Consider the following 27,780-nt stretch of genomic DNA (forward strand, 5'->3'; position numbering starts at 1 on the left):
GTTCATGATTGAAAGACTCAATATTGTCAGTTTTTCCCAAGTTGATCTATAAATTTACCACAATCCCTACAAAAATCCAGTAAGCATTTTGTAGAAACTGACAGGCTGATCCTAAAAGTCATATGAAAATGCAAAAGACTTAGAATCACCACGCCAATTTTTAAAAAGAAGTGGAAAATTCTTCTTTTCCAAGATAGGGTGGGGATATTGACCCAAGAATACAGATCAAAGAAACTGAATCTTTACATTTATGGTCAGTTTATTTTTTGACAAAAGTGCGAAGTACCAACTCAACCTGACATATATGGAAAAGTCTATCCAATGACTACAGAACATGCATTCTTTTAAACCACACTTGGAACATTCTCCAGGATAGACTATATGCTAGGCCAATGTACTCATTCAATGTAAAAAGGATAGTGTTTTTAAAAATAGAGTATACACATTCAAAAAATAAACTTAAATCATTACTTTATGCCATACCTAAAAATTAACTCAAAATGGATCATAGACCTAGATGTAAAAACTAAAACTATTAATTCCTAGGAAAAAAAATAGGAGAAAATCTTCATGACTTTGGTTAGGCAAAAAATTCTTAGCTACAACACCAAAAGCACAATCTATTTTTTAAACTAATATTTTGAACTTCATCAAAATTTAACAATTTTCCACTTCAAAAGTCACCAATAAGAAAATTTTTTAAAAATCCACAAACTGGGAGGAAATGTGCACAAATCATATATCTGATAAAAGACTTGTATCCAGAATACATAAAGAACTTTTATAATTCAGTAAGACAAACAACTGAATTTTAAAATGGGCAAAAGATTTGAATAGACATCTAACCATAGAAGATTAGTATGGCTAATAAAATTATGAGATATCCAACATCATTTATCATTAGAAAAATCCAACCTAAAACCATAATGACATACCACAACACACCCATTAGAATGGCTATAATTAAAAAGACAGACAACACAAGTAAGAATATGGAGAGACTGGAACCTTCATGTATTGCTGGTAGGAATCTGGAATGGTACAGTCTCTTTGGAAAGCCATTTGGTAGGGATTTGTTTTTAAGTGAAATATATATATAAACTTGCCATTTGACCCAGCAATTCCAATCCTGGGAATCTATCCAAGAGACATGAAAACATAATGTCCACACAAAGGCATGTATGTGAATGTTCATACTAACATTATTCATAATAGATAAAAATTGGAAATAATCCAAATGTCCACCAATTGGTAAACAGATACACAAAATGTAGTATATTTATGCAATAGATACTACTCAGCAATTAAAATGAATGAAATACTGATACAACATACTACAACATGGGTACAACATAAATAACAACTGCTACAACAGGAATAAGTCTCAAAAACAGTACACCAACTGAAAGAAGCCAGCCACAAAGACTTTATATTTTATTATTCCATTTATATGAAATATCTAATGAAAGGCAAATTTATAGAGACAGAGGCAACAGCAATTACCTAGGTCTGGAGATTTGAGCAGGGATTAAATGCGAACAGGCATGAAGGAAGTTTTCAGGTAATGGAAATGTTCTAAAACTGGATGTGGTAATGGTTGTACAACTACATAAATTTACTAATCATCATTAAATTGAAAAAATAAAACTATTATATTAGGATATTAAATACGAAATGTCTGATTTCCTTAAGTACTAAGTTTAACAGTTGGTACCTCTGACATTCCACTTTGACAATTCTTGTTTTATTTTTATTGTGAAAGTACACCCTCATTCTTTCAAACACACATTTTTGGCTTGTGATTATCTTTCAAATATTTTTAGAGTAATTTTTGTGAATCCATGGATAAGTCAAAAATCTGTGTTCTGTCATGGAACCAATGTAATGCAGACAGCTCGAAATATCAACGAAGTGTTTGGGAAGGATGTGGCTAATGAATGCACAGTTGATGGTTTGAGAAGTTCCATTCTGGTGATTTTAATACTGAAAATGAGCCACGCAGGCTACCTGAAACCAAGATGGATAATGATGAGCTGAAAGCTGTAGTGGAAACGAATCTTTCTCAACCTACGTGTGGATTACCAGCAAGGTTTTACATTACTATTCCAACAATATTGGACCATTTGAAATAAATCAGCAAGGTAAAGAAGCTGGATAGATGGGTTCTGCATGAATTAAACCAGCGTCAGAAGAGAAATTGTCTCGAAGCTTGCTGTTCTCTGCTGTCACAACATAAAGGGAAACCATTTCTACACTGAATTGTTATGTGTGATGAAAAATGGATACTTTTTGACAATCGTAAGCATTTGGCACAATGATTGGATAAAGATGAAGTGCCAAAACACAGTCTAAAACCGAATATTCACCAAAAAAAAGTTAATGGTGTCTGTTTGGTGGTCCAGCGCTGGTATTATCCACTACAGCTTCATGAAACCTGGTCAATCAATTACAGTAGATGTCTACTGCAACCAATTTGACAAAATGATGAGGATGCTTGCAATTAAGCACCCCAGATTGGTCGATAGAAACAGGCCAATCCTCTTGCAAGACAATGCTCGACCACATGTCGCACAAACAACACTGCTCAAACTACAGAAGCTGGACTTGGAAACTCTCATCATCCACCGTATTCACCAGACCTCACACCAACTGACTACCACTTCTTCTAGGCTTTGGACCACTTCTTTGTAAGGAAAAATATTTAATTCTCAACAAGCTATGGAAAACCTTTCATAATTTCATCGCCACTCGCTCTCCAGGCTTCTTCACCATTGGTATAAACAAGCTACCATTAAGATGGCCAAACTGTGTCCATAGTTTAGGTGCATACTTTGATGAATTGTACAGTTTCTTGTTTGAGAGATAATAAACTACATTTTTCATTCAAAATCAGACATTTCATATTTAATGACCTAATACCATCACCTGTAAGGAACAAATGAATACGATGGCCTCCAGAGAAGGACACAAGATCCCTTAGTAGTATTCAAACCAAAAATGCATAACTTCAATCTTATCATGAGGAAACATCAAAGAATCCCAAAATAAGGAACATTCTATAAAATAACTACCTGTATTTTTCAAAAATATTAATGACATGAAAGACCACAAAGGTCTAAGAAACTGTTCTAGATAAAAGGTGACTAGAGGCATGACACTTGAAAGCAACAGATGATGCTGATCTGCACCTTGTAGGCCAAAAAAAAAAAAAAAAAGCAGGTAGAAATGTAGAGATAAATAGATATAGAGCTATTTTAAAGACATTATTGGCAGGATTGACAAAATTGGAAAATGGACTAAAGTGTGGCATCAATGTCAAATGCTCCTGATTTGATAACTATACTAAAGATATATATGAAAGTATTCTTGTTTTTAAGAAATATTATGTAAACTGAAATATAATGGGGGAAAGGGGCCTAATGCATACAATTTACTCTCAAATGTTTCAGGGGATAGATAGATAGAGATCATGTGGTCTCTCTGAGAGACACAGAATGATAAAGTAAATGTGGCAAAATGTTAAAAGTTGATAAAGGATAAATGGGAGTTCTTTGTGGAATTATTTCAAAATAAACCATTAAAAATTCAATAAAATAAAAATAGACTAATACTTCTTTAACATGACATTTACTTCTGAGCAACAATCAGTACCATGCTTAAAGGACAAACATGAGCAGCATCCTCACCAAAGTCTAGAACAAGAAAAAGATGTCACTTTCCCACTATTACTTAACATTGTACTGGAGGTAGTAGCCTACAGACTTAGGAAAGAGAAAGAAACTAGAGGCATAAAACTTCAAAAGAAGAGAATATATTACCATTGCAGACCATACGATTGTAAAACCTACAAAATAACTGAAAAACATAACAGAATATCATAAGACAGCTGAATATAAAATTAATATACAGAAATCACTAGTTTTCAGTTATAACACGAAAGCTTTAAAGTTTGACTTCAGTCTAAGTGTTTGGTAAAAATCTGCTATTTTGGTAAAAATCAGCTTCAGCCTCAGCCTTTAAAGGCCTAATAGTCAAATAGCTACTTCAATGTCAGTTTTGGCAGCCTTAAAATAGTAAGGGATTATAATGATTTTAGGATCACATAGGCCATCGTCATAGCTAATCTTTATAACGGCATCAGTAATACAATGTCATTAGCGCATCCCCCGCCCCCCAGTTATGTGTTCAGGAAGTAAAGACTGCACAGCAGATACACCAGAATTACTAGGTGAAAAGCAGAAAGAGAATGGGACACTTTCATCACTCTTTTTCAGGCATAGCAAAGGACTTGCGGCAGAAGAAATTTTTGAAGTTGCCTTTTCTTGTACTTATACAAAATTTTCAAATTTTATATATAAAAGATAGAAAGCAGTATTGCATGTTAAAAAGGGACTCCTGAATAAAAGATAGAAGAGATAATGTACGTTGCAGGTGGCAATATCAAATAGCAGTAAGCTCTAACATACTGCAGAACACTACCCACTATATATTGCCATTCTAGGAAGAAAACAAAAACTCTATGTCGTGTTTGTAAATAATAGAAAAGGATCTTATCACACCTACCTGGATTGGGGGTTTCATAGGGAGTTGAGGGGAGACTACCTTTAGCTACACTGTTTGAATTTTTTTTTGAAAACATATTCAGTTATTATTACCTGTGTGTATAAAACTATTAAATAATTAGGAATTTTTAAAAGCCACTTACTTTTGCATTATAGAGAATAACAGTATGATCCTCAACACAGCCAGCGCCAAGAGCACTGTCGGGTCCCATGCCCTAGGCCTGAGCCTCAGAGTCCCAGATGAAGAAACACCTAGTCACAGTTTCCACAAATCCGACGCCAAGGAAACTCTTCAGTCCCATACATTGATGTCCACCTTTCACCCAGCTTCTTGCACCCAGCTTCTTGCACCCAAGTTTCCTCAGCTTTCTTCTCCCAGGAGGACCCTCCGTGGCCGCCCTGCAGCCTGCCCAGACCCTGAAGACATTTGTGCTAAATTGTTTGCGCGCCGAGGTTCGAATACTTCATGTTGGTTGGTTAGAAAGAATTGATTGACACTAAGGAAGCCCAATGAGTGGGCCTGATAATCCACTCAACAGTCTTTGGGTGGTCTTAAAAGGAAGGTAAAATCAGGCAGGATTGTAAAATACCTAATCCCATGCCAGCGCAGCTAACCATATAGAAACTGTACCATGAAAACACCCGGAAGTGTATTTTCTAACAGATGAAACCCCTTTTTAGGATAATGATGGTGGGGTTTGGGGGAGTTTTGTTTGTTTGTTTTTACCATTCACTGAGCACCTGCTATATAACGCTGTAGAACCGGGCTGGCACTGTCAAGTGGGAGAGAGATTATAAACATAATAAACAGCAAATAGCTACTATTTACTAAGTACTTGCTATGTTCCAGAAACGTTGTACATACATTATCTCACAACTGCCCTGCACAGTAGATGGCATCCTTCCTATTTTACATGTAAAGAAACTGAAATTTAGGGGATGTGGAGTGACTTACCCACAATCACCCAATCAGAAAGTAGCAGAACGGTAAAGAAAACCGGATGCATCTACTCCAGAACCCCTGCTAAATACCTCTGTCCCGGAACAGACCCACATTCCCTTGGAAGGAGAATTCACAATGAGAATTCTGAGCGAATGAAGAGTTGGGTTAAATCAGAAGGCCCCGGACGCCCGCCGAGGTCAGGCAAAGGGTAGACAACAGGTGGCACCAGTTAAGAACAGGCTCCACCCCGCTCCGAGCTGGGGGCCTAGCCAGAAGTCCCAAGCCCGAGGGCCTCCCTGTATACTGGCTGACTCTGTGCTCGCCCATTTGCCCCTTACACCATGACACGTCCACCCTCTCTCCTGAATGGCGCCCCCATTGTGCTCTGTGAGTGGAATGTTCAAGGGTCTCACACAAAACTCAGGTCGGTTTCTGCAAGCTCCACTCCCACCCCCGCCCTCTGCCTGCATGCCCGGCACTTAGGACCTTCTCCAGCCGCCTGGGAGCAGGGCCGTGGGTTCCAACCGCACCCACACTTGCCCCGTGGGAGGCGGTGCCCGTGGAAACCTCTGCTTGCGGACAGGCCAGTGCCCCGCTCCAGGCCGTGCCACCCCCGGGAAATATCTTGCCCAGCACCCAGGAACACCGGAAATCCAGCCCAAGAGCGGATCATAAGACTCCGGGCCTGGTTGTGTAGGAAACGCGCCCAACCTGGCCCAGTAAGTTTGAGTTCCCTCCATAACATTGACACCAACAAGCAGGGTCCTGATCACAAGCATAAACCTCTCCCTTCCTGAATCCCTCAGCTACGAAATGAAAATAAGTTCAATGATTTTTAACTTTTAGCCTAAAACAGAATTTTCTGGAGGTGCTCACACAGATTCCCTTGGCCCCACGCTCTAAGAATTCTGATTCAGTTGCTCTGGGATGAGGCAAATAATCTGCATTTTCCACGAAGCTGCAAAGGATGCCAATGCCATCAAGTGACAGACCACTAGCTTAAATGCCCATCAACAGAAGCCTGCCGTGCGTGGTAGCTTACGACTGTAGTCCCAGCCACTCTGGAGGCCGAGGCAGGAGGGTCGCTTGAGTCCAGGAGTTCTGGGCTGTAGTGTACACTATGCCAATGGGTGTCTTCATTAAGTTCAGCACCAATATAGTGACCTCCCAGAAGGGGTGACCACCAGGTCGCCTAAGGAGGGTGAATCCACCCAGTATGGAAACAGAGTAAGTGAAAGCGAACAGGTCAAAATTCCCAAGCTGATCAGTAGTGGAATGGCACCTGTCAATAGCTACTGCACTCCAGCGTGGGCAACATAAGGACATTCATCTCTAAAAAAGGAAAGAAAGAGAGAGGCCTAATTTAAATTTAAAGACTATACAAAGAGGCCCTGCGCCGTGGCTCATGCCTGTAATCCTAGCACTCTGGGAGGCCAAGGCAGGCGGATCACTGGAGGTCAGGAGTTCGAGACCAGCCTGAGCAAGAGTGAGACCCCCGTCTCTACTAAAAAATAGAAAGAAAATTAACCAGACAACTAAAAATATATAGAAAAAATTAGCCGGGCATGGTGGCACATGTCTGTAGTCCCAGCTACTCAGGAGGAGGAGGCAGTAGGATTGCTTGAGCCCAGGAGTTTGAGGTTGCTGTGAGCTAGGCTGACGCATGGCACTCTAGCCCAGGCAACAGAGTGAGACTCTGTCTGAAAAGAATAAAAAAACAAAAATTAAATTAAATTAAAAGACTATACAGGCCGGGCGCGGTGGCTCACGCCTGTAATCCTAGCACTCTGGGAGGCCAAGGTGGGCGGATCGTTTGAGCTCAGGAGTTCGAGACCAGCCTGAGCAAGAGCGAGACCCCACCTCTACTAAAAATAGAAAGAAATTATATGGACAGCTAAAAATATATATAGAAAAAATTAGCCGGGCATGGTGGCACATGCCTGTAGTCCCAGCTACTCGGGAGGCTGAGATAGGAGGATCGCTTGAGCTCAGGAGTTTGAGGTTGCTGTGAGCTAGGCTGACGCCACGGCACTCACTCTAGCCTGGGCAACAGAGTGAGACTCTGTCTCCAAAAAAAAAAAAAAGACTATACAAAGAAATGGTATGCAACCCTAAAAAAAAAAAAAGTAAACTTTGTAAAAATGGAAAGGAAGATAAATAATATGCATGTGATTTGCTTTTAAATGCACAAAATATTCTGGAATGGTAAATTATAATAATGGTTACTGCCAAGAAATCACATGGTTAAGAAACAAGGATGGGAAGAAAGGCTTTGTTGTCTTCTGTAACCACGTGAAAATATTATCTGTTCCAAAATCAGTCTTGGGTATTTTCTCCTATTAACACTATGAGGAATTAAGTCACACCTTCCCTTTAGCCACCTTGATACACTAGGCAGAGGTGCCTTTAAGCTGATGTAACCCTGTTTCATCTTAAGTGAAGCAAAACAAGCCACACTCAGCTGTGCTGGTTTCGGGCTCCTGGGCAACCTGGTTAACCCTTCTGCATGACATTTTCAACATCTGTAAATTGGGCTAAGGATAAACACAGCTTGGAGTTGCAGTTCAGGTCAAATTAGATTAAATTAACGCAAACATCAACTAATTGTAGCATAATACAGTCGGCACTCAGGATCCACAGATTCCGCATTTGCAGATTCAACCAACAGAACAACAAAAATCTTTGGGGGAAAAAAAGATTTAAGAAAAGCAATAAAAACAATACAAATAAGAATTCAGTATAACAACTATTTGCATAGTTGAGGTATTATAAGTAATCTACAGATGATTTAAAGTATATAGGAAGGAGTGCATAGGTTATATGAAAATATTACACCATTTATATAAAGGACTTGAGCACCCGCAGATTTTGGTATGCGGGCGTGCTACAACCAATCCTTCAGGGATACCAAGGGACCACTGTAATTACTATAGACTGACTGTCGTAATAAACAGATAATGCAGGGGCTGCTGTCATCATACAGGATGATAGCTTCACTTTCCGGTTCAAAACCTCTGAAAAAGGACATAGCAGTGATTTACAACTTAGCTGAATGCAAAAATTCAGCCATTATTGGCCAAAAATATCAGAGCACTTCCGGAGAGTAGCCAGGGAGAGAGGCGGGGCCTACAGATCAGCGTCCCGATTTGGCATTCTATTAGCTTGATTTGAACCTCAAACAGTCCTTAACTCCCCAACTGAGGTGAACCCAAGCAGGGCCTAGTACCCTACCCTGGAAACCAGGCCCTAGAGCGGCACAGTTGCTCCGCCCCCTGGAGGCCTATAGAAGTATTTCCCCCCGCAGGGACCTACCAGCCACAGCCAAGGCTATTGGGCAGCACAAACCTCCGTCTCTAGGCGGAGCCTCGAAGGGGCGGAACTTAGCGTGACGTTTTGCGACTTCGGTTCCGCTGGCGTCGCTTGAAACATAACTTGCCCTCAGTGAGCATCCGGACGTGCGCGAGGAAGGCCGAAGATTCCAACACGCGAGGCCGACCCCAGCCGGGGACGCCACTTTCCCCGCAGCCTGGACTGCGGCCCTCCGCGAAGCACCGAGGACTCGCCCAGCGTCGCGCGGTCCGGCGCCCCGTCTGCCCCAGCCCGCCTCACCTGCCATTGACACTTGTCACCGCGTCCAGGAACGCGCCGCCCAAGTTCTCTGCCAGGCCCCGGGAGCGCCGCCCGCAGCGCCATCGAGGTGATGGGCAGCCGGCCCCACAGCCCCAGCGCCTGCCCTGCGCCCTTGTGGGGACCGCAGCCCGGAGGACCCGGCCCTGCCAAGCGCCGCCGATTGGAGGAGCCAGCGGGCCTCCGGCCCGGCGCGGTCCCCAGCCTGGAAGACTCGGCGGGGCCCCCGGGCGCGGACGCGCTCACCTCCGTCGTGGTCCTGGCCTCGGGCTGTGCCTTGAGAGTGGCCCTAGACGACGTCGACCTGGTGCTGGAGCCCGCGCCAACCTCGGTCCTGCAAGTATCCCTCGAAGGGCACACGCTCATCCTGGTCCCCGAGGTCCTCCTGGGCTCAGTCGACGAAGGCTCGGGAGGACAGGGCGACTCGTCTGTCGGCCTGGAACCGGGCGTTTCTCTGGACGCTCCCGGGGAGGACGTCGTCGTCGAGCATGCATTCTTCCGCGCATCTGTCTCAGAGCTCGCCGCCCTAAAAGAGGCCTTCGAGGAGGACGCGGAGCCCGAGTTCCTGGCACCCTGGATGGCCCCTCCCGCCAGCTTAGGCGCTGAGCTCCAGCCCTCCGCTAGCAGCGCGGCCAGCCCCGACCCTCAGGGCCCGGTCCCAGAGCCCAGTCTTCTGGTCTCCAACCCTACTCCAGGGAGACGCTGTCCACGCCCCATCTTCGACCTGGAATTCCACCTTCTGGAGCCCTTCCCTAGCTCACCGCTCCAACCTCTACCTCCCTCCCCAAGTCTAGGTCCTCATGCGCGCCCGGCGCGCTCTGCCCGCCCTCCGTGCAAGGCCCGGAGACGCCTGTTCCAGGAATGAACTGTCCCACACTCCCTTGCCACCCTGCTGAGGTCCAGGCGAGCATTCGTGTATACCTTTGCACAACCTACAAGGACCTCCACCCATGGATGACAAACAGATGCGTTTTTGATGCAGGCTGCATTGCAAAATTTTAGGTGAGTGGCAGACTAGAATGTCTGGAAAGAAGATCACCTTAGCAAAAAAAAAAACAACGTTTGAAAAACAGTCTACTTTCAGACTTTGAGATTGCTGCCTACGGCCGGTTTTTTTTTTTTTTTTTTTTTTTTTTTTTTCAGACATCACCCTTAGGCAGCTCTATTCCCCCTAGTTTTGCTTTAAACTTCAGCTCCAGCACTTTTCTCTAAAAATGTACCCTTTCCCCAGCATCCTACGACTGCATCCCTTTTCTCCCAAATTAATCACTAAATTTATTTTGTTTAATGGGCTTTGGCCCTTACTAGTTTATGACCATTTCTCACCATGGACCTTTTTATTATGGTGGCCCTAGTCCGTTCTGGGAGATCTAGGGAATGGTTGTACGTGGACAAAATGTTTGTCACTTACAAAACAAACACAGAACTCGGAAAAATGATCATGCGCCCTCCTTTTTTCAATGATAATGTTAGCAAACAGTTTAACTATGTTGTTGGGTTTGTGGGGTTTCTTCCCCAACTTTTAGTAACAGCTCTTTTCCATTCATTTCTTCTTGAATATTTTTAATATAATTCTCTTGTCCTGGGAAAGCTTATAATTCTATAATTCTGTGTTTTTGTAGTTCTAAGATCTGAATATATTTTGTACATTGTTACTGGCATATAGAAATGATTTGTTTCTTATGTTGATCTTGTATGGAACAAAATTACTGAATTTCTTTAATGGTTTATCTATAGATTATCTTGGTTGGTTGACAAAGACAATAATAACTCCAAATAATGGGAATATTGTATCTTTTTACAAGCTTCTTACATCTTATTTTCCCCTTACTCTTCGATATTGGATAATACCTCAAGTCCAGGTTGAACAGTATGGTTGATAGGAGCATTCCTATAGGGGCATTCCTGTCTTATTCCTTGTTTTCATGCTTCTAAATTTTACTATAAAGTGTGATCTTTAGTATACATGGTTGGTAGATAATCCTTATTTTCCTGAAGCAGTTAATTTCCAGTCTTTCTGATCAGGAAAAAGTGTTGGGTTTTTGTTTTGTTTGGGGCTAAGTGACTACAAAAACTTTATCAAATTGTTTTAGATGTTGGCATTTAATTGTTTGCATGTATACATAAAATAGCTACGTAGAACCTTTGGGCCATTGGGGTACATACAGAAACCTGACAAGAGAGCAAATGATACCAGGCTTGGGATTTTAAAAATTGGATGCCCTTCAGAGGACCTGAGAAGAAAAGGGTGGAAGGAGAAAGACAGTAACTGCAGGGTCCCATTAAGGTTTTAAATGTTAAATTTTAAGAAATATTTTTCTTATGCATAAGGTGACTTTGTAGTTTCGCTTTTAATCAGTTCATGTGGTTTGTGCTAATAGAACTTCTAAGTACCTTTGTATTTTTGCCATTCCATATTATTTTATACAATTCTAATTCCATCCTTAGTTTTGTGTTTTGTTTTGTTTTTTGCTTTTGGTTTTTGTTTGTTTTGTTTTTGTTTTGTTTTGTTTTTTTCCAAATAACCATGTATACCACTCCTAATTTTTAAATGTCCTTATTTTGCCAGATTTGCCTCATATTTTCACAAGGAAATAAATTATTACTGATAAAGCTAAAATCATTGAGATGCTAGTTTTTTTTTTCTGTTGAACATTAGTAATTATTATTTAGATTTATTTTCTTCTTTTTGTCCCCTGCCCCCACCTCCCCCCACCTATTTAGATTTATTAATATGAACATGATTTACCAGTTTCTTTGCTCCTTCTATTCTTGCATTCTACTTCTTCATTCTGTCCCCATTTATCTTCTTACCAAGGTATACATTTTAAGAATTCTTTCAGCTATGGCCTGTGTGGCAAATCTTAGTTTTGTTTGTCTGCACATATTTAAATTATACCTTCAAACTGGTAATATTTTAGCTGGGTCTGGAATTCTGAAATAAATCCTATACTCTCTCACTATTTTAAAGATATTAGTATATTATTTTCCCTGCTATTTATTGCTACAGGTGAGAAGTCTGTCATTTGTATTATCATTCCTTTTCAGGATTAGGCTGCTTACATTAATATTTTTCTTGACCTTGATGTACAATAGTTTCCACCTGATGTATTTAAGTGGTAGATTTTTGCCAGCTGCAACTCAGCGAGCTTTCTAAATCTGGAAAAACAGATTCTTTCTTAGAATCTCAAAGAAAAAAAAAAGAGTCACTATTTCTTGGCCTTTGAACCTTTCTCTAATCTCTGGAACTCCTGATAGGGAAATGGTGGTGCTACTTGATCGATGCCCTCCACCATGTCTCTTGATATCTGTATTACATTTTCATACCCTTTATCATAACATACTTTCTCTCTTCCAATTAACTGATTTTATCATTGTTTTCAGAATTTTATGTTTTTTATAAGACTGTTCATTTCAAAGACTGCATTTTCCATTTTGAAGACTGCTACTTACTTGGTTTTTTATCTACTTGCTCTTATTTCACAACTTTTTGTCAATGTCACATAAATTTGTTTCACAGATGTTGACTCCTCCTTTGTCACTAGAAGCATTTAAACATTCTTATTTTAAATTCTATGTTAATTAGATCAATAATTACAGTTCCCCAGGCATAAAATCTCCAATTATTTCTTCCTGGGGGGGGTGGGGAACCACAAAACAATTGATTTATACATGCATTTTGAATGGAAATTTATTTTCTTCCCCATATTTGAGTTTTACATTTGCCCCTTCTTAGTTCTCTAAGATCTAAGACTTAGAGCCAAACATCATGGAGCTCATACAATTTGCAATTCAAAAATCCCAGTTCTCTTCCTTAAACAATCACACATGGCCCAATTTCCAATTTCACAGCAGTAGTGATGCTGGACTGGACTGTCCATACTCCTATCAGGACTGCTGGGAGTATTAGCTGCTGACTCAGTGCTCTCCAGGAATCACCCTCAACATCTGTGGTAGTTCACTCCAAATACTGTTCAACCAGGGGGTATACAAGTCCATCCCACTTGCTTCAAGTCAAGACAACTCTGAAGAAGTCCAATTCTAGGACTCTCAGTAAGTTGGCTGGGGTCTTGTTGCAGCTACATCCCAGTTCAACTCCTCCATCTGCCCAGTCATATTTTCTGTGTTCCCCCAAGTTCCTCCATGCAAATCTTCATCTCAAAGTCTTCCCAAACCAATTTAAAATAGCTGGTGCCAGGAGTTGCCATAGGAAGCAGTCACTAAAATGGATTTCAGAGCTGAATCATGGAGCATGAATAACCGATGGCATGCTACAGCAAAGCAGATAAGATCTTAATCAATGTTGAACTAATTGGGACACTAGCAGAAGGAAATACACTGCCATTGGCAATATCCCAGGCATTTGAGAAATTTGGGGCACAGAGTAATTGTAAGAAGTAATATTTATAAATAATGTGGAATTGAATTGAATGGCTATTTCTGGGATAATCAATGTATTTGAGAAAGAGAATGAAAGGCTGAGAGTGATTACCAATAAAACCTAAACATGAAATCCAGACAGTCTCCTTGGCAGTATACAAATAGCCTTTCATCTCCTGGAGCTAAAGAGGAATAAAAAACAACAGAGGATCTGGCCCAAGATTTACTGTAGGGATAGTGGAATATCATAAAACGTTGAATTCTCAAACTAGGCAGTCTACAAAGGTGAGGTCCCGGGCCTGATTGGGTCCTGAGACATTGTATGAAGACAACTTGGTAGATACTTGAACATCCTGAGTCACTAAAACCCTCTCAATCCTCTGGGCCTACAGAAGTGGCCCTCTCCTCTCTGTTAAATGTTGGCACTCCTCCGTTGCGTAAGATGATGCAGAAACTTCTGCCTAGCAAGACGGCCTGCACCCACCTGAGGATCTACCCTCACCTCCACAAGGCCAGTAACTGAAGGTAAGCACAGTATAACCCTGCCAGGGAAATGCTGGGCCTGTAAATAATAAAGGGGACTGTATATACCCTGAAAAAGCTGCAGGATTCACCCAACATATACCAGCAGGAGTCAGGTATAGTGCCAAATGTCAGCCTAAAGAAAGTTTATCAATTTAGAAGCACTCTCCCACGATACAGGATTTAACACCCTGGCAAGGACCCTGTAAGACAAGGCTAACATTCTGGCAGGTGACTCCTGGAAGCTTGGAGTAAAGGATGCCCGACACTAAGTAAGAATGCCAAAACTGCCAAGGTAGACAGAAGAAGAAGGGATCGATGGTTCAGAGAAGTTGTACAGTGGATATGCCACCTATGGCATAAAGCACATCAGCTACTATGATATGTGGGAGAACCTGAAGGGACATTGTGTAACAAAACAATAACGAATGCACTGCAGAGACATTGGTATCATTGAGAATCTCAGTAGGCCAGGGTGAGGCCAGGAGATGCCATTAGAGAGCTGGACTCCTTGGTAGCCGTGGGGATAATAAGATCTGAGACACTAAAAATACAAGTGAACAATGGCCAGACCATACATGATAGTATTAATAGAACTCTAACCCACAACCCCTGCAGCAAACATCCCAAGAAACAACATAATGTCTGCAGTAACTGGCCCCAAAATGGTCAAGACTTGGTCAATAACTGCAAGCTTTTCTAATTTTCACCTCTACTTCCAACTCAGGACCTACCAGAAAAAGCCAAAGATGCTATGCCTAAGACACAAGGTGCACAAAACTAACCAATCACACAGGATGCCCCACTTCTACTTAGCCTACTCCAGCTTCTCTGAGCCAACAACTTCCAACAGACATACCTGAAGCTCTCCCTTTTTTCACTGTAAACCTTTCCTACTCTCCTACCTGCCTATAAGTCTCTGTCAATTGCAAATGCTGGGGCTGACTCCCTTGCTATAGCAAGCTCTGAATAAACAGCCTCTGCTTGTTCTCATTTGAGTGGACTTTGTTTATTTAGAGTTTTCCTGGAGGCCCCAGTGAGATATGGTCCAGATAGCCCAATGTGGTAAGTCACCACCAGGTCTGAACTCTTCCTATGTTGAGATCCTTTTCTATTTATTCTCAGTTTGGTACCCAAGTTTTGTTATCAGCTCCATTTGTTTGGCATCCTTGGTTCAATCAAGCCATTTCTTTTCATCCCCTTTTGGTCGCTTTTGTGTTTCCATTTTGTGTCATGCTATCCAAAAGTGTTGTTTGTCATAAGAAATAAAATCACAGGGTAGAACACAGTCATGAGCCCTATAAGCCTGTTGTTTGGGCCGGCCTCACAGTTTGCTGGGTTTGCAGTTCTCACCAGCCCTGCATCCACTTGGAAAAACTTTGCTGTGGGTCATCTGTTAAAATTGGATGAGCTTCTCCTGTTTTAATTTTTGATTTTTTCTTTTTTATTTCTTCTTCTTCTTCTTTTTTTTTTTTTTTCTACTCAATATCACAGGAAAGAACTGTTTTGATATTTTGTCCTTAGAGTTTGGCTTTGATCGAGAAAGAGTTTTCTTTCTGGTTTTCCATCTGCCATGGGGTGCAGACTGTCAGGCCTACATTCAGAGGCCCCAACCATTATGCATCACATTTTACTGACCATTGCCAGCTTTTATGGGGTCATCTAAATTTAAATCCTCTCCTCTTCCAGGAAAAATGCCTGCTTCTTACATGTATTTTCATTGCAATCCTTACTCTTGTGCCTGACTCTCTAAATGGCATAATTTCACCATGGATGACTTGGGCCTTTAGTGGCCACTGTGGAGAATATTTAACTTAAATAAAATTGTCCACTTGTGAGGCACTTGAGAAAAAAAAAGAATAAGATTTCTCTGGCTCAATTGGCAGCATTTTTAAATTAGGTCCTTGTCCTCCAGTTCCCTCCTGTATCTAGATCTCCCTCTGCCCCTTATCCTTCCAATCCCTCTCCCTCCTTACCTCCATCAGCTCCTCCCTCCAGTTGTCCTTGTTCAGGACCCCTACCTTTGCCCAACAACTTTCCCAAAAACCTAAAATGCCATTTGCCTCCATGAGATCCATCCCTCCAGGAGCCGCATATTCAGGTACTGTCGAATGTAACCCTTAGACCTGAGCTGAATTAAGAGTTATAAGTTCCCTTAAATCAAGACAGGAACAGCAAATAGTCATAGAAGAATTTAGAATTCTTTTGGGCACATCCAACACAGAATTACCTGACTTAAATCAACTCAGACACATATTGGTCAGAACTACAGATGCTAAATCCCGGATGGCAAAAGCTGACTGGACTGGTCCAGAAAGGTCCCTACAGGATCTGTGTATCCATAATAAACCTTTGAAAAGCCTGAAAAGTAAGGCAAAGTCTCCGAAAAGTAATATCCAAGATATTTCCTATGAAAGCACTGCTATTTATTTCTTTTTTATTTTTTTAAGAGACAAGGCTTCTGTTACCCAGGCTGAAGTACAGTGACATGATCAAAGCTCACTGCTGCCTCAGAATCCTGAGCTCAAGCAATCTTTTCATCTATATCTGGGATATCTATGTTCTATATCCATAACTGGGATTACAGGTGCAAGCCACCATGCCAGGCACTACCTCTATATTAAATTCTGCTACCTTTGTGTAGCTTCTTCCTTGGAGAAACTGTGCTACACAAGTGGTATCTCAAATGACACACAGATTCTCCCTAACTCCCAGCCCTTAACTTTAACGCTTGGGCCCTTATATGAAAATATTCCTTTCTACTCTATGATAACACACCTGCAAATTTAATAGGCAGAGACTTACTTTGCACATGGAACTGAAATATTAAATGCACATCAGAGAGACTATTTTTTGAGTTTTCAGAGGACTCCTCTATTCATAATTAAGTTGTGTCTGTTCTGCATATACTTTTGCATTCTCTATTATAGTTGATGCATAACTCAGATAAAGATGCTGACACTATGCCTGACTTCCTATGGGCTAGAAATTCCAGTGACATAGAAAAAAATAATTGGGGCAGAATCTATTAAAGTTCAGATAGATCCTACCAAATCATTACCCAAACTTCTCCAATAACCCTTGAAGCAAAAAGAAAGGTTCAAACCTATGGTTGAAGGCCTTATATACAAAAGTCTTCTCAAACGCTGCACTAGCCTTTGTAACACTGCCATCCTGCTAGTAAAGAAACAAAACAGACAAGAATATCAATCCATCCAAGACCTCAAGGCCATCAATAAAATCCTTATACATCACTTCCTGATAGAACTTGACCCAAATACCACCCTGTCATCAATTTCCACCTGAAGCCATTTGCTTCCCCTGTAGTGGATCTCTGCTCTGCCTTTTCCTATTCTTCCTGACCAGGACAGTCAACACCTTTTTGCCTTCACCTAGAAAGGGCAATAATGTACCTGAACAGTCATACCTCCGAAGTTCACTGGAGCCTCCTCCAATTTTCCTGGGTCTTCAATCAAGACTTAAAAGATCTAAAATTCCCCCTTGTGATCAAGTTCCGAAACAATGTGTAAACGGTCTCCTACTTTGTTTAGATAACCAAGAAGCCTGTAAAAGGGACTCCACTTACTTGCCCCCAGCCTTCACAGAAAACAGACATAAAGTTTCAAGAGCTATGTTATAATGTTTGCCAAATCACAGTCTATTATTTAGAGCATTACCTATCTGAGGGGTGGAAACCATTCTCTCCTGATAGACTAAAGACTAAAATATCCTAGACCCCTCACAAAAGACAATTCATAGTATTTTGGGGTTTAACTGGATATTACAGATAATGGGTGCTGAATTTTTGTCAGATTGAAAAGTCTCTGTAGTATTTGACTAAGTCCTCACTAAGAAACGCTCTCCTTGGGAAGCCAAATGTAAACAGGCTTTCTGTAAACTGAAGAAGGCTGTTCAACAGCCTCTTTCTCTAGCATCCCTAACTACAAAAAGCTCCTTTGTCTATTAGTGCATAAACAATCTGGACAAGCCCTTGGGTTTTAACTTAACTTGATGGGAATCACCAAAAATTCATTGCAACCAAGCTGTCCTTCAATAGGTGAATGACTAAACAAACTGTGGTACATCCATACAATGTAAAATGTAAAATGGCCATAAAAAGAAATTAACTATCAATCCATGAAAAGATATGGAGAAGACTTAAATGCATGTTACTAAGTGAAAGAAGCCAATCTGAAAAGGCTACATACTCTATGATTCCAACGATATGACATTCTGGAAAAGGCAAAACTGTGTAGAAAGTAAAAAGATCAGTGGTCACCAAGGGTTTAGAAGGAGGGGAGGGGATGAATAGGTGGAGCACAGAGGAATTTTAGGGTGGTTAAAATCTATATAATATTATAATGGTAGATACAGGACATTATGCACTTGTCAAAACCTATAGAACTGTACAACACAAAGAGTGAACCTTAATATAAACCGTGGACTTTGGTTAATAACAATGTATCAGTTTTGATTTATTAATTATAACAAGTATATCATAGTAGGGGAAACTATGTCGGGGAGGGGCAGTATGTGGGAACTCTGTGCTGTCTGCTCAATTTTCTGTAAAACTAATACTGTCCTAAAAATAAATCTATTAATATTTTTAAAGGTAAGGAAGAAAAAAGATCCTTTTGAGAAGTTAACTTCAGAGATAAGATTTTTTGTAATGTTTACATTAAAAATGAGATTGATGTCCTCACAGCATAAAGGAAAGGGGACTTGCTTAATCTACAATAAATGAGGACTTTGTTAGAAGTCTACTTAAGGTAAGTTCTATACATCACTAAAATGGCCCGCTCAGTGTTTAGTGTGCCTTGTTCATGATACCAGGAACCAGATATCCCAACTTGTGTCCTCTACTACCCCAACCTCTTAAAAACAGAACAAAACAAACAGAAACATCACTTACTATAGCTTCACCCTTGACTCAGTTGGAAAGGTTGATCCCTTTTGTCTTAGGACAATAGGTGTCCTAATAGATGCAAAACTTACTGAAGCTTCTGCTGAGCTAGTGCCAGCCTCCCACTTGACTTCAGGGTTCCTCATGTAGTATAGACATCACTACTCACTTTTCAGCTAACCCATTAATACCTTATGAGATTCTGTTATTCACTCCCTTTCACATTACCATTCACCACTGCAACACTCTTAAAACTGCTATTCTCCTGCCACTTCCAAAAGAAGGGGAGCCTCAAGATTGTCTTCCCTCCGTTATGGAACTCTCTGTTCCTCTGTCAGATGTATTAAAAACTCCTATTGGGAACTCTGACCTAACATTATTTGTTGATGATTCATACTTCAAAACTGAAACTGGTGATTATGAAGCAGGATATGCATTCACTAATCTAAACTCTCTTTGGGTAAATCAGCCCCGATGGCAGAATTTATTGCATTTACTACAGCTTGCCAAATAGCCAAGACCGGAGAGTAAACATATATACAAAAGGCATGTACGCTTTTGGAGTAGTACATGACTTTGGGATGCTTTGGAAACAAGGGGATTTCTTGCCCCTGCTGGAATCCCCACCAAAAATGAACAAGTTCAGGAGTTTTTAGATGTGCTCCTACTTTCTAGAGAGGTGGCTACTATAAAATGTTCAAGCTCATGCAAAAATAGATAATAAATAAGCTCTAGCAGGAAAATGGTCTGGCAGATCATTGTGCCAAACAAGCAGCTTTCACCAAAGTTATGAACCTTCTAAACCCTCGGAGAATAAATCTCTGGAGACAATCAAGAAGGCCATTACATAAAGTCATTCATTAGTTCCTGATTTTGAAAAGGAAGAACGGAAAAAATCTAGTTGTATCTTTCACTCAAATAATTTCTAGTGCTCTCAATACAGCCAATTGATGTTACCAGATTTCAAATGGGTATTAGCTAAATTTCTCCATGAAACTATTCATCATGCTATAGACAAATTGGTTACTATCTTAAATCAGCATTGATGTGGAAATCTTTAAAATAACAACTGATTTCAACAGCATCAAAAATAATAAAATAATCAGGAATAAATTTAACAAGGAGGCAAAAGACTTTTACACTGAAAACTATAAAACTACAAAATATTGCTGAATGAAATTAAAGAAGGCACAAATAAATTAAAAGACACCCCATTATGAATTAATATTGTGAAGATGTCAATACTCCCCAAAGTGATCCACAGATTTAAAACAATCCCTATCAAAATCCCAATAACTTTTTGTTTGCAGAAATAGAAAAATCCATCCTAAAATTTATATGGATTCTCAAGGGACCCTGAATAGTCAAAACAATCTTGAAAAAGAAGAACAGAGCTTGGAAGACTCACTCTTCCTGATTTCAAAACTGACTACAAAACAACAGTAATGGAAACAGTATGGCACTGGCATAAAGACAGTACATAGACCAATGCAATGGAATAGAAAGCCCAGAAATAAACCTTCACATATTATGTTCTCGTGATTTTCAGCAAGGATGCCAAGACTTTTCAATGGGGAAAGGATAGTCTTTTCAATAAATTTTGTTGAGAAATCTTGATATCCACATGCAAAAGAATGAAATTGAACCCTTACCTTATAACATATACAAAAATGGATCGACTCAGATTAACTCAAAATGGATCAAAGGCCTAAATGCAAGAGCTAAGAATATAAAATTCTTATAAGAATATAGGGCAAAATTTCATGACATTGGATTTGGCAGCAATTTCTTAGATATAACACCAAAGGCACAGGCACCAAAAGAAAAAATAAGTAAACTGGGCTTCATGAAAATTTTAAAAATTTGTGCATCAAAAAAAGTACCAACAGAGTAAGAAGGCAACCCACAAAATGTTTGCATAAACATAAGACCTAAGCCCATCAAACTCATAGAAGAATACAGAGGAAACCTTTCATGACATTGGATTTGGCAATGATTTCTTGGATATGACACACCAAAGCACAGGCAACAAGAGTAAAATAAATTAAACTGCATCAAAATTAAAAACTTGTGTACACAATCAATAGGATGAAAAGATAACTTACAGAATAGGAGAAAATATTTCCAAATAATATATCTGATACTGCGTTAATGTCCAGCATATATAAAGAACTCTTTACAACACAACAACAAAATAACCAAATTAAAAATGGGCAAAGGACTTAAAATGACATTTCTTCAAAGAAAACATACAAATAGCCAACAAACGTATGAAAATATGCTTAACATCACTAATCATTAGGAAAATGCAAATCAAATCCACAATGAAATGTCACCTCATACCCATTAGGAAGGCTGCTGAGAAAAAAAAATAAGAAAATAGTAAGTGTGTTGGTGAAGATATGGAGAAACTGAAACCCTTAAGCACTGTTGGTGGGAATGTAAAATGGCACAGCCACCATGGAAAACACTATGGCAGTTCCTTAAAAAATTACAAATAGAATACCATATGATCCAGAGATACCACTTCTGGGTGTATATCCAAAATAATTGAAAGCAGGGTCTCAAAAAGATATTTCTATACCCATGTCCATACCAGCATTATTCACAATAGCCAAAAGGTTAAAGCAACCCAAGTGTCCAACAAAAGATGAACGGATAAACAAAATATGGCATATGCATAAAATGAAATATTATTCAGCTTTTAAAAAAGAAGGGCCAGGAGAAATGGGTCACGCCTGTAACCCTAGCACTCTGGGAAACCAAGGCGGGAGGATTGCTTGAGCTCAGGAGTTCAAGACCAGCCTGACCAAGAGTATGACCCCGTTTCTACTAAAAATAGAAAAATTAGCCAGTTGTCATGGTGTGCACCTGCAGTCCCAGCTACTCAGGAGGCTGAGGAATGACAGAAAGCCCGGGAGTCTGAGGCTGCAGTGAGCTATGACAACGCCACTGCACTCTACCCAGGGCGACAGAGTAAGACTCTGTCTCAAAAAAAAAAAAAAAAAGGAAAATGTGACACATGCTATAACGTAGATGAACCTTGAGGATATCATGCTAAGTGAAATAAGCCAATCATAAAAAAGACAAATACTGTAGGATTTCACTTACATGAAGTATCAAGAGTAGTCAAACTCATAAAAACAGAATGCAGAATAGTGATTTCCAGGGACGAGAAAGAGAAGTCAAAAGAGATGACACAAAGGTTTGCACAGCCTCTCAGGTCCTCATTCTGAGCCTGTATGCTCTTGGTTTATTTATTCTTTTAATGGGATTGGTTACTTAGTTTCCAGTCCTACAACAAATCAGAGGAAGACACTGATCCCTACTAGTTGTCACACCAACAACCACAAAAAGTAAGAGACAACAATCTGACAGCAACAGAGAAGATTAATGAACACATAAAAAAATAAAACAAAAGGTCTGGGCAATCTGGCATCATTTGGTGAAGGAAGACTCAATCTTACACATCTCACCCATTCATCAAACTGCATGGATCCATCAGAATGCTGACTTTGGATTCAACAAAGGTCTTATAAAGCAGGAAGGATTTTAGTATGGTAGAAAAGTTTCATACAAATTGGCTACATGGAACTTAATGGGCAAGCTCAGGGCTACTAAAAAAGTTCATTTGTCAAAAATGACTTGAATTCTGAATAGCCAATATTTTATACTGATAGAACTGTAAATTATGATTTTTGACCCACTCTAAAACATGGCAGTTGCTTTATTTGTTTTAAGAAACAACATTAATTTATCATCACAAACATCATCATCTGCTTCACCATCTGCTTCACCACCAAAAATCATGTCATGGTTTTGAACTTGAAGGTTCTGCCTACCAACTCTGGACTTGAATTTTAACCACTGAAGTTTTACCTGGCACCAAAAAGCCAAAGATAAGTGGAAAATCTATCAGATACCCCAATATTTCAATAAACCTGATATTTTTGGTGAGCAGATTTTTAAAATTCAGGAGCAGACCAAATGTATTCATTTTTATCTCAGTATTTGCTGTCACATAGCTGTATAATCTCTACTTTCCTATCTCTTCTTCCTCATTTCCATTCTCTCCTAGACCACCACAGTCCAGCTCCCATCCACACAACTTCACACAAGCAGCTCCTGTCACTTCATCTGATTGCCAAAGCTGACAGTCTTTCTTCAGTCCTTGATTTGTCACTTAGCACAGCTGACCACTTCTACCACCTTAAATCTCTTGCTCCAGTGACTGCCATAACCTCAACTTCTGGTTCCTTATTACCTCTTCATATTCATGTATTCAGCAAAGATTTTACTAAATGCCTGTTGTGTTATAGTAAATGTATGCAATAATATTAATAAAGCTGGTAACTATTAAATGCTTACCAAGGGCCAGGCTATGTTTTTAAATTTTAAATGTAACTTTTTAAAATTGATTGATTTATTTATTTTGATTGACCAAAACTGTACACTTAAAGTTTGGACTTTCATTCCATTTCTGAACCCTGTAAAGTTGTTTAATTATTTTGAGAATTGACAGTTATGTTTAATATTTCTTCCTGTCAATATTAATGGCCTACTGGAAATAAAGAATACCCCTCTTCATACTGACTACTATTTTGACTACAATTCACATACACACACACACACACACACACACACACACTATATCACAAGCTCCCCCCATGTAGCACAGAATAAAGAATCAGCAGTTGGCCGGGTGCGGTGGCTCACGCCTGTAATCCTAGCACTCTGGGAGGCCGAGGTGCGAGGATCGCTTGAGGTCAGGAGTTCAAGACCAGCCTGAGCAAGAGCGAGACCCTGTCTCTACTAAAAATAGAAAGAAATTAGCCAAACAACTGAAAAAAAAATGGAAAAAATTAGCTGGGCATGGTGGTGCATGCCTGTAGTCCCAGCTACCAGGGAGGCTGAGGCAGGAGGATTGCTTGAGCCCAGGCGTTTGAGGTTGCTGTGAGCTAGGCTGACGCCACAGCACTCTAGCCCAGGCAAGACAGTGAGACTCTGTCTCAAAACAAACAAAAAAAAAGAATCAGCAGTTAATCAGCCTCAAGTCCCAATCTAGGATGCTGATTCTATTTCTACAGACAGTGACTTCTATTTCTTCAGAGCACACTTTACACATAAAAAAAAAAATAACTGAAGACATCCATTTTGGATTAGAATAGCCAGAAAAAATCCTCATGAACAAAACATGTAAAAGTGCTGGATACATTTTTGTAAATATCCTTTGAAATCATCAAAGAGCTGTCAAGTAAAGAAAATAATGAGAGATCGAAATGATGAGAAGTCCATGGTGGCCTAGAGCTTTGGTTTTATGAACCAAATATAGGGATGGATCAGGAGGCAAACCTCAGTGTATACATACATATAGGGTTGGAGAACCCCTGCATAGATCTCAGACCCCCAAATATGACTGCATCAGCAAGTGAACTAAAAATACCCAGTCTCCAAAGAGAGATGGTAGGAAACTTTGTCTAACCAAATTTGGCTGTGAATGGAGGGGAAATAACGGCTCCTCTGCAAATCTCACTCTGAGGGCAGGGCAGAATACGTTTGGACCCAGGTGATTCACTAGTTACCAGGGTCTCATTCTGCTCAGAGAACGAGGCTCTTGGTCACCCCACCAGGTAAGCCATTTAGACCAACAAAACTGCAAGCGAAGGGGAGCTTGATCTAGAATTCACACTGTCTTTATGGAAAAAGAAAGAAGAAAGGAAGGGGGGAAGAGAAAAGGAAAGAAGGAAAAGTGAAAGAAGGAAAGGAGAGGTAAAGGAAGGTAACAGATGGGAGAGAAAGAGAGAGAAAGGGAGAAAGAGAAGGGGAGCCTAGTTAAAAAGGGTTCACTGCTTGAAAATCCTTCTGAGAACTTCCCAAAGCAACTCAAGTTCTCTCTGAGAAAATATTCCTTATCCTTAGGCCTTACAGTTCTCACAAACATAAAGTTCCAGTGAGCATACCCTCCCGTTCCAAAGTAGAGATTTTAGAAAGAACCCAACATAAATAAGAGAAAGCTAAAACAAGAAACAGTAAAATTGATCCTTCGAACAATGAATATATTTACCAGATCCATAATATTGTAAAAGTACTTATAAATTTTTCAATAAAATAAAGTAAGGGGGAAATGAGGCTAAGGAACAAGGAACTATCAAAAAAGACATAACTGATTTTTTAAAAATTGGTTAAAATTAACCTCCAGAGATATGCTATATAAACATTTAGATAAAAAGTTAATTTATACATTTCAAAAGATTAGAAACAGGTGAAGAGAGAATTAGTGATCTGGAGAAACTACCTATAATTTATCACAAACACAGATAAAAAATAATTAAAAAAGGAATAAGAAGGCGGGGCGCAGTGGCTCACGCCTGTAATCCTAGCACTCTGGGAGGCCGAGGCAGGCGGATCGTTTGAGCTCAGGAGTTCGAGACTAGCCTGAGCAAGAGCGAGACCCCATCTCTACTAAAAATAGAAAGAAATTATATGGACAGCTAAAAATATATATAGAAAAAATTAGCCGGGCATGGTGGTGCATGCCTGTAGTCCCAGCTACTCGGGAGGCTGAGAGAGAAGGATCCCTTGAGCTCAGGAGTTTGAGGTTGCTGTGAGCTAGGCTGACGCCACGGTACTCACTCTAGCCTGGGCAACGGAGTGAGACTCTGTCTCAAAAAAAAAAAAAAAAAAAAAGGAATAAGAGCTATTAGAAGAAAGGAAGAAGTTCTAACATATGACTAGTTGGAGTTGCAGAGGGAGAAAATAGGGGAAAAAAATGGGGTATGCTTGAGGTCAGGAGTTCAAGACCAGCCTGAGCAAGAGTGAGACCCCATCTCTAGTTAAAATAGAAAAAAATTAGCTAGGTATGGTGGCTCATGCCTATAGTCCCAGCTCCTCAGGAGCCTGAGGCAGGAGGATTGCTTGAGACTAGGAGTTTGAGGTTGCTGTGAGCTAGGCTGACATCACGGCACTCTAGCCCTGGCAACAGAATGAGACTCTGTCCAAAAAAAAAAGGTGGAGGGCAATATTTGAAGAGATTCACAATGAATGAGAACTGCTCATAATTGATGGAAAAAAATTATTCATTGATCCAACATATATTTTTGAGTGTCCACCATAGATCTGAGAGTGCTCCAAAACTGGGGGTATAGCAAAGACCAAAACAAAAACTGAAGTTAAAAATTGCTGTCATCATGGCTGGGATGGTGGCTGATACCTATAATCCTAGCACTTTGGGCGGCCGAGGCAGGAGGATCACTTGAAGCCAGGAATTTGAGACCAGCTTGAGCAACATAGTGAGACCCTGTCTCTACAAAAAATACAGAAGTTTGTTGGACTCAGTGGCATGTGCCTGTAGTCCCAACTACTCAGGATGCTGAGGCATGAGGATCGCTTGAGCATACAAGTTAGAAGTTGCAGGGAGCTATGATGATGCCACTGCACTCTGCCCAAGCAACAGAGTGAGACCTTGTCTCAAAAAAAAAAAAAAAAAAAAAAAAAAAAAAAAAAATTTGCTGCCATCATGAATTTACACTCTGGTGAAGAGAATGTAGACAGTAAACAAGATAAATAAAACGCACAACATATTAAATACTAACAAGTGCTAAGGATTAAATTAAGGCAGGAAGGGGAGGTAAAAGGGTCAGGGATTGCCATTTTAGATAGTGTGTTAAGGGAAAGCCTCAGAAATTGAGCTGTTTGCATCACAGTCTGAAAGAAGTAAGGAAACATACAGATGATGGTATGGTATAGAGTGTTCCAAGCAGAAGAAAAACGATTGCAAATTCTATAAGAATGTCTATTAATTTTTAGGAAACTCATAGATGCTGGAGAGCTGTAATAGAAGGAGCAAGGGAGAGAGAGAGTGATAGAAAGTATGGTCTGACAGATAATGGGGGTGGGAGGGCCATATAGAACACTGTAGGCCCATATAAAAACACTGGCTTTTAAGCAATCCTAAGCAAAAAGGACACATCTGGAGGCATGATATTACCCAACTTCAAATTATACTACAAGGCTAAAGTAACCAAAACAGCATGTTACTGGTACAAAAGTAGACATATAGATCAATGGAACAGAATAGAGAACACAGAAATAAAACCACACACCTAAAACAAACTAATCTTTGACAAAGTAGACAACCTGCAGAATGGGAAAAAATATTCACAAACTATACAACCCTCAAAGGACTAATATCCAGAATCTACAAAGAACTCAAACAAATCAGCAAGAAAAGAAAAACAAATAACCTCAGTAAAAAGTGGGCAAATGACATGAACAGTCATTTTTCTCAAACTTGAACTTCTGGGGTCAAGCAATCCTCCCCCCTCACCCTCCCACAGTGCTAGGATTACAGTCATGAGCCTGGCTTTTTTCAAAAGAAGTGATACAAACAGCCAATAAACATATGAAAAAATGCTAACATCACTAATCATCAGGGAAATGCAAATTAAAACCACAATGAGATACCACCTTACCCCTACCAGAATGGCCATTACTAAAAAGTCAAACAACAACAGATGTTGGCATGGACGCAGTGAAAAAGGAACACATATACACTGTTGGTGGGCATGTAAATTAGTACAACCTCTGTGGAGATCAGTATGGAGATTCCTCAAAGAACTAAAAGTAGATCTACCATTCAATCCTGCAATCCCACTACTGGGTATCTACACAAAGGAAAAGAAGTCATCATATCAAAAAGATACCTGCACTTCTATGCTTATCACAGCACAATTCACAGTTGCAAAGATATGGAATCAACCTAAGTTCCCTTCAATTGATGAGTGGATAAAGAAAATGTGCTACATACATACCATAGAATACTACTCAGCCATAAAATAAAATGA

General features: G+C 40.1%; 1 protein-coding gene across 1 annotated transcript; it reads left to right on the plus strand.

Annotated features, from left to right (window-relative positions):
• The first annotated feature begins 9,205 nt into the window (after positions 1 to 9,205).
• On the plus strand, positions 9,206 to 9,997 carry LOC138386639 (proline-rich protein 23B-like). Its single transcript, XM_069473167.1, has one exon. It carries the CDS (start codon positions 9,206 to 9,208, stop codon positions 9,995 to 9,997), a length of 792 nt encoding a protein of 263 aa, XP_069329268.1.
• The last annotated feature ends 17,783 nt before the right edge of the window (positions 9,998 to 27,780 follow it).

This window comes from Eulemur rufifrons, chromosome 7, assembly GCF_041146395.1.
Source record: "Eulemur rufifrons isolate Redbay chromosome 7, OSU_ERuf_1, whole genome shotgun sequence".
Classification (NCBI taxonomy): Eukaryota; Metazoa; Chordata; class Mammalia; order Primates; family Lemuridae; genus Eulemur; species Eulemur rufifrons.